This window comes from Nestor notabilis, unplaced genomic scaffold (genome assembly GCF_000696875.1).
Source record: "Nestor notabilis isolate BGI_N333 unplaced genomic scaffold, ASM69687v1 scaffold11085, whole genome shotgun sequence".
Taxonomy (NCBI): domain Eukaryota; kingdom Metazoa; phylum Chordata; class Aves; order Psittaciformes; family Psittacidae; genus Nestor; species Nestor notabilis.
The window spans coordinates 5,540-22,249 of record NW_009927895.1 but is presented as its reverse complement, the minus strand read 5'-3'; the positions used below and the strand labels follow the sequence as shown (position 1 = coordinate 22,249).

Genomic DNA, 16,710 nt, shown 5'->3' with positions numbered 1-16,710 from the left:
GTCTCCTCACAGAAGAAATACATATCCCAGAAGGGGATCAAGCTAATGGAAGAGGATGGGAGGGAAAGCCATTAAAAGTTGCACACATTAATGATACAAAAGGTCAGAAAGTCAGCAGTCACTTTCTGAAACACACAGCCAACAAAACAAAAGAACCATACACATCCAAACCAAAGAACATGTTTAGCCCAAATAGAATCCCAGCACCCTTATAAGCAGGTTTCCTCTCTTGAGCAAGAATAATCATTTCACAATGAACAGATAAACCAAATTAAAAGACAGTATTCTGAAGGGCAGGAAGAAACTGCTACAATCAATTGGACCAAAAACACCTCCAAGATAAGTAACAAAAGGCTATCAATGACTTTGCTCCTCAGGACTGAGCCCAGCTGTCAGCGTGATGCAAATAAACCATCAACCAACATACAAGCTAGCACAGTTAGAAAGGTTTATCCTAATATTGCCAAATGCATTTTTTTCTGCCAACTGCTGCTAGGTCTCCGGCATAGAATTTGCAATCCAGTAAGCAGGAATATGGGACTGTGAAGAGGTGAGCTTTGTGAGGAAGTGTGAATCAAAAGATTACTTTAAACTTACAGGAAAATAAAAAGTATGCAGTGTTCCATTTTAGTAATGCCAAACTGTGTTAAATATGCCAAGTAAAAAAATACTAATATTTTTTGGCACTGCAGCCTAATGAATAGAAATAGAAAGCATATGAAGATTCTAGGCTTTGCAGGGGCTCAAATCAAGAAAGTCGAGAGAAACTTCTTGTATAGAGAAGCTGCTAAAGTTTACAAAAGAACTGGGACTACACAGAGAGAATCAGCTACAACACTCAAGTGTCTGCACTGTTAAAACCACAACAGCAATGCAAGTTGCACTGACAGAGGACATAAAGACTCACCCAAATGTAAGTACACATATTCCTCCCGACAGAAACGATAGCTGTGTATCACCACAAATGGACATGAGTGAAACAAACCCAGAATGGGATCTTCCACAATAAAAGCCTGCTCTCTGGTTTATTTCTGGATCAACCTAAGCTGGAGTCTACTCGCCCAACATTCAATTTAGAGCAAATACAAAAGATTAATGCAGAAGGCAATTATTCTCCCTCAGGTACAACCCTGCAATCACAATCCAGTCAATCTCACAGAATACAAGAACAACAAGAAGGAAATGAAAACAACAACAAAAAAAAACCAAACCAAACAACAACCCAACCCAAACTTAAACAAACCAACCAACAAAAAAACCCAAACCAACAAACAATCAAAACCCCTCCACAATCTTACCAGACTTAAAAAAACCCAAACAAACAAACAAAAAAACCCAGATACAGGCACATATATTGTATTTCAAAAATAACATTTCCGTTTAAATGACTAATGACATATGGAAAAATACACAGGAAATTTTTGCTGAAGATCATCAGACTAGAGAACTCCAGCATTTTACAGCTTGCTTTCTTCTCACAAAAGTTAAAGTACTCTTCCTAAAAATCATTTTTCCACATGAGGTTGTAGGTTCCTGAAGAGATGGTCAGACAGAATTTACACACAGCTTTACGCTGGTGTCTACTGAGTAAGATATAGCAGTAGTATTTTTTATTTGAAATATAAATTTAAATGCAGCGAGTAAAAAGTAAAAAAATAAAAAATTAAATTAACGGTCAGAAAACAAATAGCTATTTTTCTTTTAGCAAAATAATATAATTTATTTTCCCTTGGAAGTTATATGATGACCACATAGACTCATCTGTAAAGTTAAATTAGTTCAAGACAAAAGAATGCATCACAATCTGCACAAATGCATTTCACTTACCAAAAAAGCAGCAAATTCTGTACCACAAACTACATTCACACCAGACTGCTGACAAAGCAGAAGCTGTTTAGTGGCTTAAGGCTGCATTCTCTCCAGCCTTTCCAACTGTCAAGTGCCTAGATATAGTCAAAGTAATGTAAGCAGTCAACTGCTTGCACAGTTCTTGAGATCTTCCCTTTTGTGGTTTATAACTATAATTTTCTGAAAATTATGTGCTCAGTTACATTTTTATTATTTTAGTCTAAAAAACTGTTCTGCTTACTGTTATAAAACAGAGACGTGCCAGTGACTGCTTAAGAGAATTCAAAACTGAACACTTTAGATGCACTACCCACATAACAAATGAAGACTTAACATTCAGAGCATAAAATTTATCTCTTGGTAACTTTATGAGAACATGTCAATCTAGATAATGTTACTGGCAAAAAACGGTTTAAACTATGATAAACTTTGTTCTGTTCAAGTTTAGAACAGTAACTGGGGTTTTGTTATATCCCATCTTCTCAGGCCTCTTAGAGCAGCTTATTCTCAGCTGAAACCACAACTGAACAGAAAGGGTGAAGTACAGGGATGGCCATCAGTCACTTATAACATAGGAGTTAGAAACACAAATAAAATTCCAACAAAATAATAAATAATTAATTTTGAAGGTTTTTTTGTCTGAAGACAGATTTCAGGCTCACTAATCCAGACGAGGCTATGGCTGCCCCATTTAGTGGTGTATAGCTTCCACCCTGCAAAAAGATATAAATACAACCTAGGAAAACAAGCCTTGAAGTTTTACCTTCATTTCTACACCTAGGGAAAAACAGCCACATGCAGTCCTCTTACTACTCTTCATTTAGTTTGCACCTCCCTCTCATTACAAAGATAGACTTTGTCAGTCACCTTTTGGTTCTCCATTCTGTTGGAAAATGAAACAGTCTGACTCTCAGTCAGTTAAGGGAACATCTGTCCAGAAAACAAAGGGAAAATATTGTAGAAAGGAACAGAAGGACTGTGTGCTCATGAAGTGGGCAGTCTGTTAGCTACAGCAAAGCTAAAGCTGGTCTCTGGACTATGCCCAGCATGTATAGAGCTGCAGCCTATACCTGTGATACAAACATCTGCAAAGAGAAAAGGAGTAAGAATAGCATCAGATAAGCTTCAAGCTAAGGATACTACTAGGCCATGTTGCAAAGTATCATAGAAATCCTAATGATTCAAGCAATTTGATGTGCTTCCAGATTTTTCAAGAAGGATAAGAGGGACAGAACATGCTATTGAGTTTTCCAACTTAAGCACATGGCACAGCAACAGAGCACAAATCCAGAGAGACATGGCATACCCCTATCCAGACCTCCTGCGGATTCCACAGGTGTCACAGCTGTGCCATCAGCTTTGCAGATGCAGACATAACTATCACAAACTCAACCTGAACATCATTTTTTTTGAAAGACACCACAGAGTAACAATGAAAAAGCCTAGAAGTACTTACCATTTGTGCCCAGTAAGTTGCCCACCTCCTTTTGCAAAAAGAGTTGCTAATCCTAAACCAGGGCCAATTTCTAGCTAAGTAAGCATAAAGTTCACTCTGCAGTTCCAGAAATATGCAGTGGTACTTACTGCCTTTCCTAAAAGGCTGAAGAAGGTGCACAATTGAACAGCTGTTGTGCTCTGCTCCAGCGATAGCTATATTTCAGTGGTGGGTTTTAAGTGGCATCCTTACCTAATTCACATGGGTATAGTGAAGACTGTTTATGAAGCCATACGGTGATGAGACATCCTAAGTATCCTTGTACAAATTCTAGTGTAGTCATGCTGTAGTCATGTAGAACACTACAGGACAGAGAACTCCTAAAACTCTACAGATACAAATGATTGTGTTCATTCTGCTGTTATACAACAATGTATTATTATTCACATTTTCACTTTCTTGCATATACTTCAGGGCAGGAATCCTATTATCTTAACTATTTCTATAGTCATGTAATTCTACAGTGCTTCAAAAAACCCAAAAGCAGTAAAACTGACCACATACAGTATACACTAATTCCTTATCATCCTCCCTCTAAATTACAGTATAAAGTTGGATTTAGTAGTGCTGCAAAGTTCCTTGCGACAGTTTGTCTGGATCCTCATTGCAGCTTAAAAGATTTGGGAATAACAAATCTATATTTAAACAAGTGTGCCTGGAGCTTTCTAACAGGTCAGACAACTCAGCAAAATAAAGCTGCGAGTGTATATACAGCTATGAGCACCTACACTTTCTTTGGTAACAATTTCCACTAAGGAAGTGACGAACTTCAAGACAAAAATCAAAACACATTCCTTCTATGTAGCAATTTTTCAGCTAAAACAGGGTTTTCGTAGCTAAAAAAAGATGTAAGTTAGAAATACCAGGATGTAGAGAATGCCTTGGATTAATACCTTCTTAGCTATAATCACAAATAATTGCCACCTCTTATACTAATGAGCAAGGCAAAATGGAATGTAATTTAGACAATTCATTCAGGGCAATAGCTTTGTGAGGTAATATTACTGCCGAGAGATCCATTCTCAATTTCCTTGAGTACAATAACAGAGCAGCACAAGTTTTTCACTTCAGGGAGCTTTTCTATCCTACGTAAGTATAAACAGAAATCCCATTATCTATTGATAAAACCAAAGCAAGTTAAATAAAGTTTCTTATGTTTCAATTTCTTGTAACAGCCATCAGGTCCTTGGATCACAAGTGTAAATAAAACACTTCACTTACTGAAATCAATGAGAAACCTTCCAAATCCTTGCCTTTGGTATTGGGGCATGATCATTATGCAGGAGACATTGTACTTCTGCTGGCAAAGCTTTTCCTGTGGGAAGGAGAAACAGATCAAGTACATCAAAGCACTGCTGAAGTGGGCAATTGCCTGCACCTGCCACTATCCTTGTAAAATATCCCAATAAGGTGAACAGATGCAGGGGGTCAGCACCAAAGTCAAATAATGCCGTGTTTATGTTTAGTTATAAAAAGGAAGAATCAAACATACCCTTCAAAATATTTTAATTAGTTAACATACTCAGCATCTTAAAATTTAAATACATTGTCTAAACAGCATAAAGAAGTTTATGTGCTGTAAAGGAGGAGGATGGGAAGAAAAGGTAAATATTTTTATGCTTCACTGATGATCCTGTCAAGGATACAGAAGTGGAAAATAGCATCCATACACACAGTGAAGTTGTATTTTCACAGCAACTGCTACACTAAGTGCCTACTGGTTTCCATCTTCATTTTGTTTGCTCTCTCTGAATGAATATGGGGGTAGGGTGAAGGGGAGGAACCCTACACTCGTGGAACTAGGAAGTTACTCTTAAAGCATACTGACTGTTTCAGAGCTGAAGGCTTCTCACATGGATCCAAATCAAGGAAGAATGATGAGAAGCCAGAGGTCTTTCAGAAAGAATGAAGTCATGTAACATACAGGCAATGGAGGCAAATACTACACTATTTAAGACAGCAGAAGGAAGAATCTGAACTAGGAAGCTGTTTTACAACAGTAAGGTTAGAGGGTCTTTCAGATCTGCTGATAAAAAGGAAGAGCCTCAAAGTCTTGAAAGATTACACACATACACACACAAAAAAAAAAAAAAGTCAGCAGTAGGTAGTTTTAAGGGAGACCAAATAAATCAGCAAAAACCATCCAGGACAGCATAACTCATAACTAGCAGGAAGTTGTGGCAAGCATATGTACGGTTTAAGACACCACCTATCACTTCAGCCTCCACACATAAGATGACACCAGACCAGCGATGGCACTGCCAGAATCACATGCCAGCATGTTCATTTCCAAACATTTCCTCAGCTGCAATAGCAGATAACCAAGCCGTATTTTCACAAGGCTTCTTAGTTTCTACGGTATGGTGAAGTGTTTTTTCTGTAGAGGCTTTCCCAAACTCTCAAGACTGCTGCTAGTACAAAGCCTAAAAATACATTGCCAGGATGCAATAATAGAAGAAAAGCCAGAGCATTCAGTGAATAATTTGAAATGAAGCGGGTTTGGTTTCCCCTCCCCTCCAAGTTTTGGTAGCTAAAACATTCATGATCATCAAATGTGACAAACAGACTAGTCAAAAGCAACAGGGGTGAAGTGAGAGAAGAAAATTCATCCATGCTGAAAGAAGGCAAAAACGTCAAGAAAGACTCACCTTAACACCTGCAGTATCTTAAATAAATCTAGAAAATACTTGCCTGTAGAGTCGACATGAAAGACAATGCAAATTGTGCCTATACATCCCACTGTTACTTTAATCCCAGCAAGGTCTGTATCTCAGAAGGAATTGGTCAGACCAATTGTCTGAGGTCACTGTATAATAATCAGGTACTCTGATGAGATTTTAAGAATTCATCAAAGTAGTATCTTCATACAAACCACTTCTCTAAGAAAGATTATAGAGCAGCTAGAAGCTGGTGATACCAGGGGCAAGAAGTACTCAATTCCTGAGTAATGTAACACATTTCTTATGGACAAATTATGGGTAGTAATTAAAGCCTTCCCTGTTGCAGGTACATCTACTTATACTTTAGCCTTATTTTGATCATCTTTGTCAAGACAGTTGACATAAGCATTGGTTCTGTCCATAACAGCCATCTACTGCTTTAAAATTCAATCAGAACCAATAGACACATCCACTCTAAAGAAGGCATCCAACATAAAGTTAGGCAATGAATTCTTACATTCAGTGAAGTGAGTAACTGCATTAGACCAGACTGTACACAATATGAACACAGCTGGCCATTTACGTCTAAATAGCCAGCCTGAACTGCTAGCAGTAAAACCATGAAAACACATCAACATTTCAAATACACCTAGTCCTTTTAGAATTTAGACTTGGAATACTACTGCAAAAATAGTAGAGGGAGGAAAAAGACTGCATTTTAAACTGAAACCACAACACAATCTCGGAACAGATGAAAGCAAACAAAAAAAGCCCAAACCACAAACCTCCCCCCAGTGCATGCAGCTGACCGCACATACAATTTCTCCATTTGTATCAGTCTTTCACGGAAAGAAGTACGAGTGTAGTTGACACAATGCACATTATCTTTGAGATTTATAGAGATTTTTTCTTTGCTATTGGCAGAAGCAATAAGGAGAGTGGAAATTACAAATGTTTAAAAAAAGTGTTGGTTTTTTTTTTTTTTTTTACCTTGGAGAAATATCCAACTAAATGGCAGCCTTTCTCATCATTTTTTGTAAGGACATAGAAGAGGAATGGTTCAACATCATAATACAAGGTTTTGTGGTCCAGAAAGAGCTTAGCTAACAAACAAAGATTCTGACAATAAATTTTGCTCACATTTCCATCAACCTGAAAAGCAAGACAGATGCAGTTATTTCCAGTGCTACAAACACATTAGGACGAAACAACTTATTAGTCAATCATAACATGGCAGGAAATGTGAACAATATGGTCTTACAGAATAAAAAAAAAACCAAAACAAAACAAAAAACCACATTAGGGTTTAGAAGAGAAAAGCCCCAGCTTCTTGTTAAATAAAACTCTCCCATTAGTACTAATTACTTGGCATTTTTAAGTAACCTCTGAGTACCTGTGTTTATTAAACAAAGTAACATCACCTTTTTAATTGTTCAAGTTAGACTCACCTCTTTCACTTTATTCCTGGAATGAAAATGAATATGACTGGCAGACAACAAAAAAGTACTACTTCAAACTACATTAAACTGCAGTTTGCTAGAAGGCAGTGACATGCAACAATTAAAAAACCCTACAAAACAATGAAGTGTATTATGTTGAATTCTTAAGGTGTAAGGCCAATGAATGAGTTGCCAATTATGTATCAATCACAGCAAGGTTTTAGATAAATTAGGCAGCACACAATTTCTATACCAGACTAAAACGCTATTGAGTGAGAGAAGTAAATTTTCAGGCCAAGTACTACAATTAGTCTAGGTATGTTACGAGTACAAAGAGTCAAGCTGTGACCCAGACAGCTATAGAAAAACCAGACACAGATGCAGATTTCCTAGATCAGTTAGTTATTCCCTGAAAGGGAATGCTCAAAGGCAAAAGTGTTTTTAAAATAATCTTCTTAATGGAAAGGTTTGCTTGCACTCAAGTTCTTTGGCAAAGTTGCTAGCTGCATTTCATTCACAGAGACAGGCAATCTGCATGCTGAAAAAGAAGCCATATTATTCTATTCTAATTTGGTTTTAGTAAGAATCCTAGAGTTACAAAATCTGAGTAAACCCCTATCTTCTGGATATATTTAGGGATTTCAAGGTGACTTCAGTAGTACAGTTGCACTATCTAGATTAAAGAAGAAAGATTTAATGGATAGCTACTACTCCTAAAGGCATCAGAATAAACTTGCATTCAGGACTCAAGAACCTACCAAATACATTAAGCTCTCACACAACTCACTGTTGTCAAGATGCTTTTTATGCCTTTTCACACTTATTAGCAAGTGTGCAAATTAAATGCAAACATGAAGCATGTAGAAATCATCACTGGGTAAGCCATAAGCCTGAACCCCCAAATTTTGTAAGCTCTCTTTTTCAGTAAGAACATTTGTCCAGAAATATTAATTAAAAAATAAATCTTAAATTCCAGGCAAACAAAGCTTGTTCATCTGTTTTAAATGTATGAAAAAAAAAAAAAACCCAAAAAAACCCCAAAACCACATACAAAACCAAAAAGGGACCGCAAGTTTAAAAGCAAGCTCCTGTCACAGGTTTCTTGGCTACAGCATAGTAGTAAACTATGTCAAAGTCTTCCCTCAAATATATCAAGTCATGCACTGAGCAGAGGTACATGTCTTAAATGCCAAACTCATTTCTACTTCTCTCAAAAACCACAAAGCCTTCATTCTGCCTAATACAAAATGGGTACACAGAATTCCTGAAAGTATCTGTGAGGAAGAACATCAACTGATGACTAAATTTCTACAGATATCAGAGTAACAACTGATATTAACCTCTGAAGTAAAAGAAGGCCCCACTTTATTTCAGAAGTCTTAACATACACAGTTACTGAAGCACAGGAAATAGAGAAAAGGAGTAAAAGCAATGAAGAAAGAATCTAGACACTGCTTTCACATGCACCTTGTTTTCCATGTGCTTTTTGTGTCAACCCCCCAATCTCCCCACCTCCTTTCTCAGAGCTGTATTTTATTGTTTAGTAAGTTTTTATTTACATCTTAGCTGTAACTAACGAAAATAAACTGGAAAGCAGGATTTGCCTATTGTATGCTGCACAGTTCTTAAAACCTGCTAATAGAGAAAATGCAAGTTATTTTGGACTGACTTAGGGCAATTTTGCTTCTTGATAAGAAAAGAGTGAAGTCTGTTTACAACTTCAGTCTTTCACTGGCAGATCTACAATCTTTATAAAAACTGCCAAGGTCAGGAAGGAAGCAATCCTGATGCAGACAACTATTTTGCTAATAGCACGAACAAGCGGACAGTATATTAAGATCTTGTTCTAAGTCAAGTGAGGGCTTCAAGGCTGCATCTACCACTGTTTGAATGGGCAATGACCAAGCACAAAAGACACGTATACAATATGAAAACACAAGTTTCAAGTAGAATCTATGATACTTGCAATTAAGAAGTTACCAATACACACATCTGAACACTGCTGTCGGAAAAATAGCCTCAAAAGAAGTCCTACTAACCCCAGCAGTCTTTTCTGTTTATACAGAAAAGTAACAACTCTTGAGAAACAGTAAAGTGGAGGTTGACGCATAGCTTTAATAACTGCAGGTATGCTACTTGAAACAGAATTCTGTTGTCCCCGAATTTTAAGAACTTAAAGAGAAGTCATATCCCAAGACAGTAATTTGGATTATAAAAGAACAGAGTCACAAGCTCAACACTGGACTTCTTAAATTAAAGGCAATGTGTTCTGACCAAAGTCAGACTGAATCTCTGTCACCCAACCAGGATGTTTCTGGGCAAGTTTCTCAAGCATCCAAAAGGAATGCAAATGCAGTAGCTACACTTGTCTTTTTAAAACAATACACAAGAAACTACTTTGTTTGCCTTTATACACTGGAAGTAAGATTAATATTCTCCCTACACCCAAGACACTCAAATAGCCAGAAATGAATGGGTGCAAGAGGTACTTCTGCTGAGAATACAAAGGCAATCAAGTCAAAGGTCTTCCAGTGCAGTCCCCGTCTAAGATGCATGCCGTACAAGTATCCTCAGAGGTTGGCTAATGCATGAAATACCAGTAAAGAAATTAAGAATCATGAGAGAACATGGCAGGGAGGAACAGGGAAGATGGACTTGGTTTTGAGTTGTAAGATGAATCTTCCAAGGAGTATTTCAGTATGTTACAGGTTTCACTAGTTCTATTGATCTGTAATGTCTTGAAACTACAAACCTTCACAAATGTAGGATTTGTGATATACATACCTCAAATACTGAAAGGTCATTTCTTCTGTAGATTTCATTGGCTGGTGGATGGACCCAGCCACATTTCTCCGAGTGCCTTAGCAAAATGTTTTTACTTTTCATGTACTTAAGACAGAATTCACACAGGTAAAGCTTTGGTAATCTGTATGAAAATTAGAAAGAGATTTTATATTAAAAAAATTATTAAATTCTGTAAATAAAAAGGTTACCACAAAGTGAAAGGCCCTCCCCTGTTTAAATACAAGGTACCATAAGCAAATACTGCTTCTGTTTAAATAAATATCACATTAAGGTGAATGACTGAACATACACACATCAGCTATAAGAAAAGGAAGACAAGATTCAATCACAGTGAACCTCATTTAATAGGTTTGGTCAGTGGTTTTGTGATCCAGCATCTGGTAGATCTCAGATACTTCCCCCTTCTCACATTCCGTCTAAGCTTTTGCTGTGGTTTCCATCAAAGTAGGCACACTGGAGTCATACCTCAAATTTCACCCTCCTTCTTCCAGTGAAGACAAAGGAGGCACACAGCAGAATACAGGCAATCTCCTTCCCTTTAATTTTCCTTATTTTGTATGTGCGAAAGACTAGGAGATGATTTTTCCAAACACTTGGGTAGGACAGCAAACTGTTCTAGGATTGTACCCCCTCACCTCCACCTAAACTATCACTTCACTTAGAACACAGAAGCCCATCCAAAAAGTTGGAAGGAAGGCATTTTGCCTGTATTCAACATATCTCCACAACACAGGCAACATAGACGATTGTATTCCTCCAGGAAGGATTTAGTTCAGACTACAGAGAATGCAGTACCCTGTAGAAGACAATGCTGACAAGTGTTCTACACACCAGAAACTGTTCTGTTCTGTGAATTTTATGGCTTTTTACCTTCATTTTTAAATTACTGAAGCAGTGGAAGACTGCTGCAAAAGTTAATTATTCTACAAAGTTTTAGAGCAGAGGACAATCTTCATCTGCTGTGAACCTACTGGCACATCCTGGGATCACTTTGGGATTACAGCCATTGTTACACTATTCCCATATTCTAAGAAAGTTTATCAGTAATATAAAGAGTAGCTTGAACTGTTTGTTCCATGATGTAATGCACTGCACTCAGAGCCAAGAACCACAGTACTTTCACCATTGCCCCTTACTAATAGTAACAGCCATCATTATGCCTCTCCGATTAATTTACTTGATGGAGCAGGTAACTCTTTTTTTCATAATATGATATAAAGTGAATGAAAGAAAACTAACACTATAAAAGCAGTGGTAATAAGAGGAAGTAGAAACGCTCTATACACTTTCTTTAGCCCTTGATTCTTACATTAATACTTCATAACATATCTGATTCTCACCACACAAAGATGGCAGTATCTAGGAATGAGAGCAGTGAAGAGAGAAGACAGTTTACAGTAACAGTATGCAAAAGGCATTTTGGAACAGACCACATAGCTTGGTTGCTTGCTAGTAGTAAAGCTTGATAATCACACAGTTCTGAAAATCTCCCTTGTGTGCCATAGATCCAATGGATTCATAAAACATTTATTTTCAGCACATGCAAAACATCAGCAAAAAATCTGCTGAGCACACACACTAGTCCATGCTCTCAGCCTGACTCCAAGGTGTGACCTGGCAAAGAAGGCCAGAAACAAAATGTTCTTGCCACAACTTGCTCATTTTAGCTTTATTTATCTTACATGTTCCTACTTCTCCCTAATCCCTAGAAAAAGAAGGTTAACGAATTCTGGATGACAAACAATTGATTTCTCTAAATGACCAGAAATTAGACGTATTTGGTTGCAATGGTTTAAAACCACCAAAAATACAGAAAGACCCCAACCAACCAAAACCTACAAAAGCCAAAAATAAACCACCACCACCCCAAAAAAAAAAACCAACCCAAAACAAAACACCCCAAGCAAAACTAACAAATAAACAACCACCCCCCCAAAAAAACCCGAACAAGACCATGCCAATACATACTGCAAAGCTGTACTTACGCAGGACTAAGAAAAAAAAAAAAAAAAAAAAATCAGTCTTTTAATGCATCTTTAGAACTAGTTAAAAAAGACAAATCCTTGTTCTCACTTCTAATTACAAAAGCATATTTACTTTTAAAAGCTGCAAATTATAAACAGTTACAAAAGAGTAAGAAAATAAATTGCAATTATCACGTTAGTAAAAACTCCAACTATGTATGGCAATGTTGACAACTCAGTACCTTGCATATTCCTGTGGGTAAGGTGAAGAGTACCAGGTCTGGATCTCGTATTTTCCAAACTCAATCACTGCAGGGTATCGCCCACCTGTTTCACCAGTGTTTTTACACCCAATTTTCTGTCAGGTGCAGCAAAAGAAAAACACTAGTTACAGAAAAAGTAAAAGGAAAGTTAGCTTTCTATCAATTTCACCCAGTGAAGGTGTGTGAAATCTGAAGTACTCAACTCAGTTGCTTACGTTCTTCCACCCTGGACAGAGGACAGAGTTTGCAAACAGACAAAAATAAAAAATTAAAATGTCTTTCAAGGTGCAAAAAAACTAAACATGAAGTTAAGAGAGCAGTGCTTACAAGTTAAGTGCATACAAATAAATGGTGCATGACCTAGCCAAAAAGGAGGCACAACTGCTCCAGTTTTCCTCTCCCACACCATCTAGTGCTAGGACTTCCCTACAGTTCTGGTTCAAACTCAAAGCTGTCCTTTTGTCAAAACAATGAATCACAGAATCCACATGGTCGGAAAAAATCATCAAGTCCAACCTTTACCCCAGGACTGCCAAATGAGGGAGAAGGCATCAGCAGAACACTTACAGAGTCCTTGGAATTTACCTCTAACAGCCAGCAGTATACTAACATACACTAATCTGGGCTATCATACTGAAGTTGAGCTGATCAGAAGATGACTTCTGGACTCTAAAGGGCTAGAGAAATATAAAAAAAAGGAAGAAGGGGGGAGGGAGAAGCAATTTCACCATTATTTCTAGAAGTCTACCTAACATTTTGGTTTCAGTTTACAGGTTAACACACTGAATTAATACTATAAAAAGGTCATTGAATTGACCCACAGCAGATAATGTCAGTTCATGCACACTAACCCTGAAAAAATATTACATGACTTCCATTACTGAAAACAGTGCAAGACGTACTCATTTATGATGCAATTTTTAAAAAAAAGCAGCCATTGAAACATTACATGCACCTCCCTTTTAACCTAGGTTCTCAAACACAGTTTACTCATTTCATAGACACAGAATAGTCTATTTTGTGATAAGAAGATTCAGTTGCCATGTCCAGCTTCCTTGGCAAAAAAACCCAAAACTCACAAGAACAAAAACAAACAAACAAAAAACCCCAAGAACCCTACCCCCCCCCCCAAAAAAAAAACCAAACCAAAACCCAATGACCCAACAAAAAAATCCACAACGAAAAACCCCAAACAACAACAAAAATCCACAAAACCAAAACAAAAACAAAAAACACAAACCAAAACTCAAGCCTCCACAAGCTGGTATGAACAGTTTCAGTCAGATTCACTTCAAATATTTACACTGGAAAAAAGTCTATAGTATATAAATTCAAAGTGTACTAAATCATGGGTTAAAATGAAATTATGAAGTCACTAAACCCAGTTTCCTACCAAACAGTATTTGCAGGGACAGACATAACGTCTCACAATGACTGCTTTATCTGCAGAGGAAAATCATCAGGAACACTCTTACCAACCAACATCCTCTCAGTGCTGACCAGGATGTCAGCTATGTTTAACGTCTATGCTTAGTCAGTGGTAGTCCTGTGTCCAAAATGCTCAAGTTTATCTTTTGAAATCTATCCTAAACGTCACTTATCATCTGACCCATTCCAGTATGATGCTTTGTCTCCTATCCAGGAAAATGCAACTGTATATACAGTGTCTCCCGAACTAAATTCACAGCCAGCATGACACATTAGATCAGAAGGAATATATTAAAAATTAAGATAAATAGACATAGGAAGGTGAACTAAGTTTTTATTTACAGAAATAACTGTATTTTAAGCTACATGATTCTTACCTCCATGGAAAGTTCTCGAGCCTGCTTAAATACGTCCAAATCCTCCTGTGTAACAGTGTCCTTGCTTCCCACCAGAAACACATCCGTATTTTCTTGTTTGATGCTTAGTTTGATTTCAGTATCTGTTATTTAAAACCAGCAAAAAGTTTATTCACAGACATGAAGGTTACACATGCCGTATCAAAATGATACTCCTAAACAGAATTGTAGCACCTATGGCTGTTATGACTCCCAACTTTAAATTTGGGACCACCAAGTTACAGAAACGAAACCTTCCCCCCTTGTTTTGTCATATGCTGTTGCCTGAGCTATTTTTGGTACTTGGTTGTCTGTCTGTATAAGCCTTTACAGTCCAGTTCTACTAAATTAGTTTTGAACCTCATGAAATGGAGAATATTCTGTCACTAGAACTATGTCACCTGATAGACTCCAGTATATTCTACAAGGTAAAAATAATTAGTAAGAGAGAAAAAAAAGTTGTCCTTAAAAGTTGGAGACCAATGCTAAGCTAAGTCTACATTCAAACATTTTTTCTTAAACAAAAGTAATTATAAAAAAAAGGTAGTTCACAGTAGTACAGATCAAGTGTTGTGGAGACTGTAGTAGGATGGAATTTTCATGAAAAAGCAATGGAGCAGAGGGAAATGGATTGAAATGCCCACCAATATAAGCACTGACAGCACACAATCATGATGACAGCACTACTGCCAAAGAAAAGGCAGGGGAAGGACAAGGAAGTAGCATGAAAAGTGGCCACTCATGCGGTACTACACAGCCATAAGCAACATTATGAAGGCACTTGGGGCTCCTAGTGTCACTACAGATGCAAAAAATAATAAAAAAGGTGGTGTGGTATTAGTCAGAAAAAAAAAAATGTTCTGGAGATTTAGTCAGCATTAGATAAAGGTCAAAGTTTTGTTGCTTTTGTATGAAAGTGAAATAAGAACAAGAGAAATAGCTAAGACCTATGTGACAATATAAGAATTTTGGTTTTGGACGGGACGCAGGTTTGGTTGGCGCTTTGACCTTTGCTTACCATCATCCTGATCAGGTTTAATCCTTCCGTCTGCCAAGCTCCCCTTCCCTGGTGAGGGGGTCCCCATCTGAGGGGTCACTTTATACTTTAATCTGCCTAGAATCCTGTGTTTTTTAAAGAAAGTTGTTCTCTTGAGGTGAGCAACTGCTTTAAAAGCATGTCCTCTAGACACAGCCCATCTAGAGGTACAGGCACGAGAAATAAACCTACTCCTAACCTCTTTCTTTCCATAGAAATGGCTATTAGATTTTGGTGTGGAAGATAACTCTGGTTTATGACGCAAATGCTTGGGTGGTGCATAGCTTGGGTGTCCCTTTTTTCGAGACTGAGCCTGAGTGGTATAGATATGAGAGAGTCCATCAAAGAGTCCCTTTAACTGATTGTTATTAGGAAGGCTACTAAAGGAAGGTACGCTTGACTGACTGGAAGAACTTTGGGGAGAGTTAGAAGAAGTGGAAGTGCTGGATTTTTGCGAACTGGGGCTCTGACCAGAGGTGGGGGTTGGGGGTAGAAGTGAAGAAGGTGGAGGTTTTAGCTTTTGTGTGGTACCTGTCGCCAACACAAGAGAAGTGCATGACTGTTTCTGAGAGACCTTTTTCCTTGGACGATAGTGCTTTGAAAAGTCTATTATTTCACCTCGTGATCTGCGACCATCAGGTGATGGTGTAAAGAACTTAGTAAGGCCATCAATGAGCCCTTTGGTTTTCTTGTTAACTTTAAGTGTAGAGGCAGATATGTAGGTGGAGGTGGTGGTGATTTTGGTGGTGGCACCAGGCCGAGTGGGGTCTGTAACAGGCAATCTGCTGCTTGAATCCTTCACAGATGCAGCATGACCAGATGAAGGTGTGGTACAGACTTTAGTCTTTTGACCCCTACCAGGTGACCCCCTTCCTGTGAATGCATTCACGGATCCTTCATCACTGGTTACAGACCTATGCAAAAAAATTTGGAAAATAAAAAACAGCATTAAAAATCTGTAACTACTGCCAAATAGTACTACAGTTTATACAAGTTACTTATGCTACTGTACTCAAAAATCTTTAAAGAAATTTAAAGACATAATCACTTTGGAAATATATTTCACACTGTGACAGAACACCCAAATGTTTTTTCCCCTTTTTCTTTTTGTCATCGCTCCTCCCCCTTTTATTTTAAAAGGTAGTGCCCAGCACATTTAAGTAGAAGCAGCTGGGATAGCAGGATCTCCCAAGTATGCAGTCTCACCACCTGACAATGGCAAAAGACATGGCAAAAGTGTGCTTATTTGGAGAAAAACTTCAATGTACTGTGTCTGAGCTCAAGAACTGTTCCATCACTGTACAATTTATTGTACACACAAAGGAGATGCACATGTTCAGTGCTAATAAATTACTGATATCAAAACACTTCAGAATA

The 16,710-nt window shown here is 37.7% G+C and overlaps 1 protein-coding gene across 1 annotated transcript in view; it reads right to left on the bottom strand.

Annotated features, from left to right (window-relative positions):
- KAT6B (K(lysine) acetyltransferase 6B) overlaps positions 1-16,710 on the bottom strand; it is a gene marked incomplete at its 5' end in the record, with an annotated part of 46,871 nt that overhangs the window by 25,462 nt on the left and 4,699 nt on the right. Inside the window, 6 exons of the mRNA XM_010014271.1 lie at positions 4,565-4,658; positions 6,994-7,155; positions 10,227-10,368; positions 12,454-12,569; positions 14,280-14,401; positions 15,316-16,247. Coding sequence (XP_010012573.1) covers positions 4,565-4,658; positions 6,994-7,155; positions 10,227-10,368; positions 12,454-12,569; positions 14,280-14,401; positions 15,316-16,247 — 1,568 coding nt within the window. The remainder of the gene's footprint in view (positions 1-4,564; positions 4,659-6,993; positions 7,156-10,226; positions 10,369-12,453; positions 12,570-14,279; positions 14,402-15,315; positions 16,248-16,710) is intronic.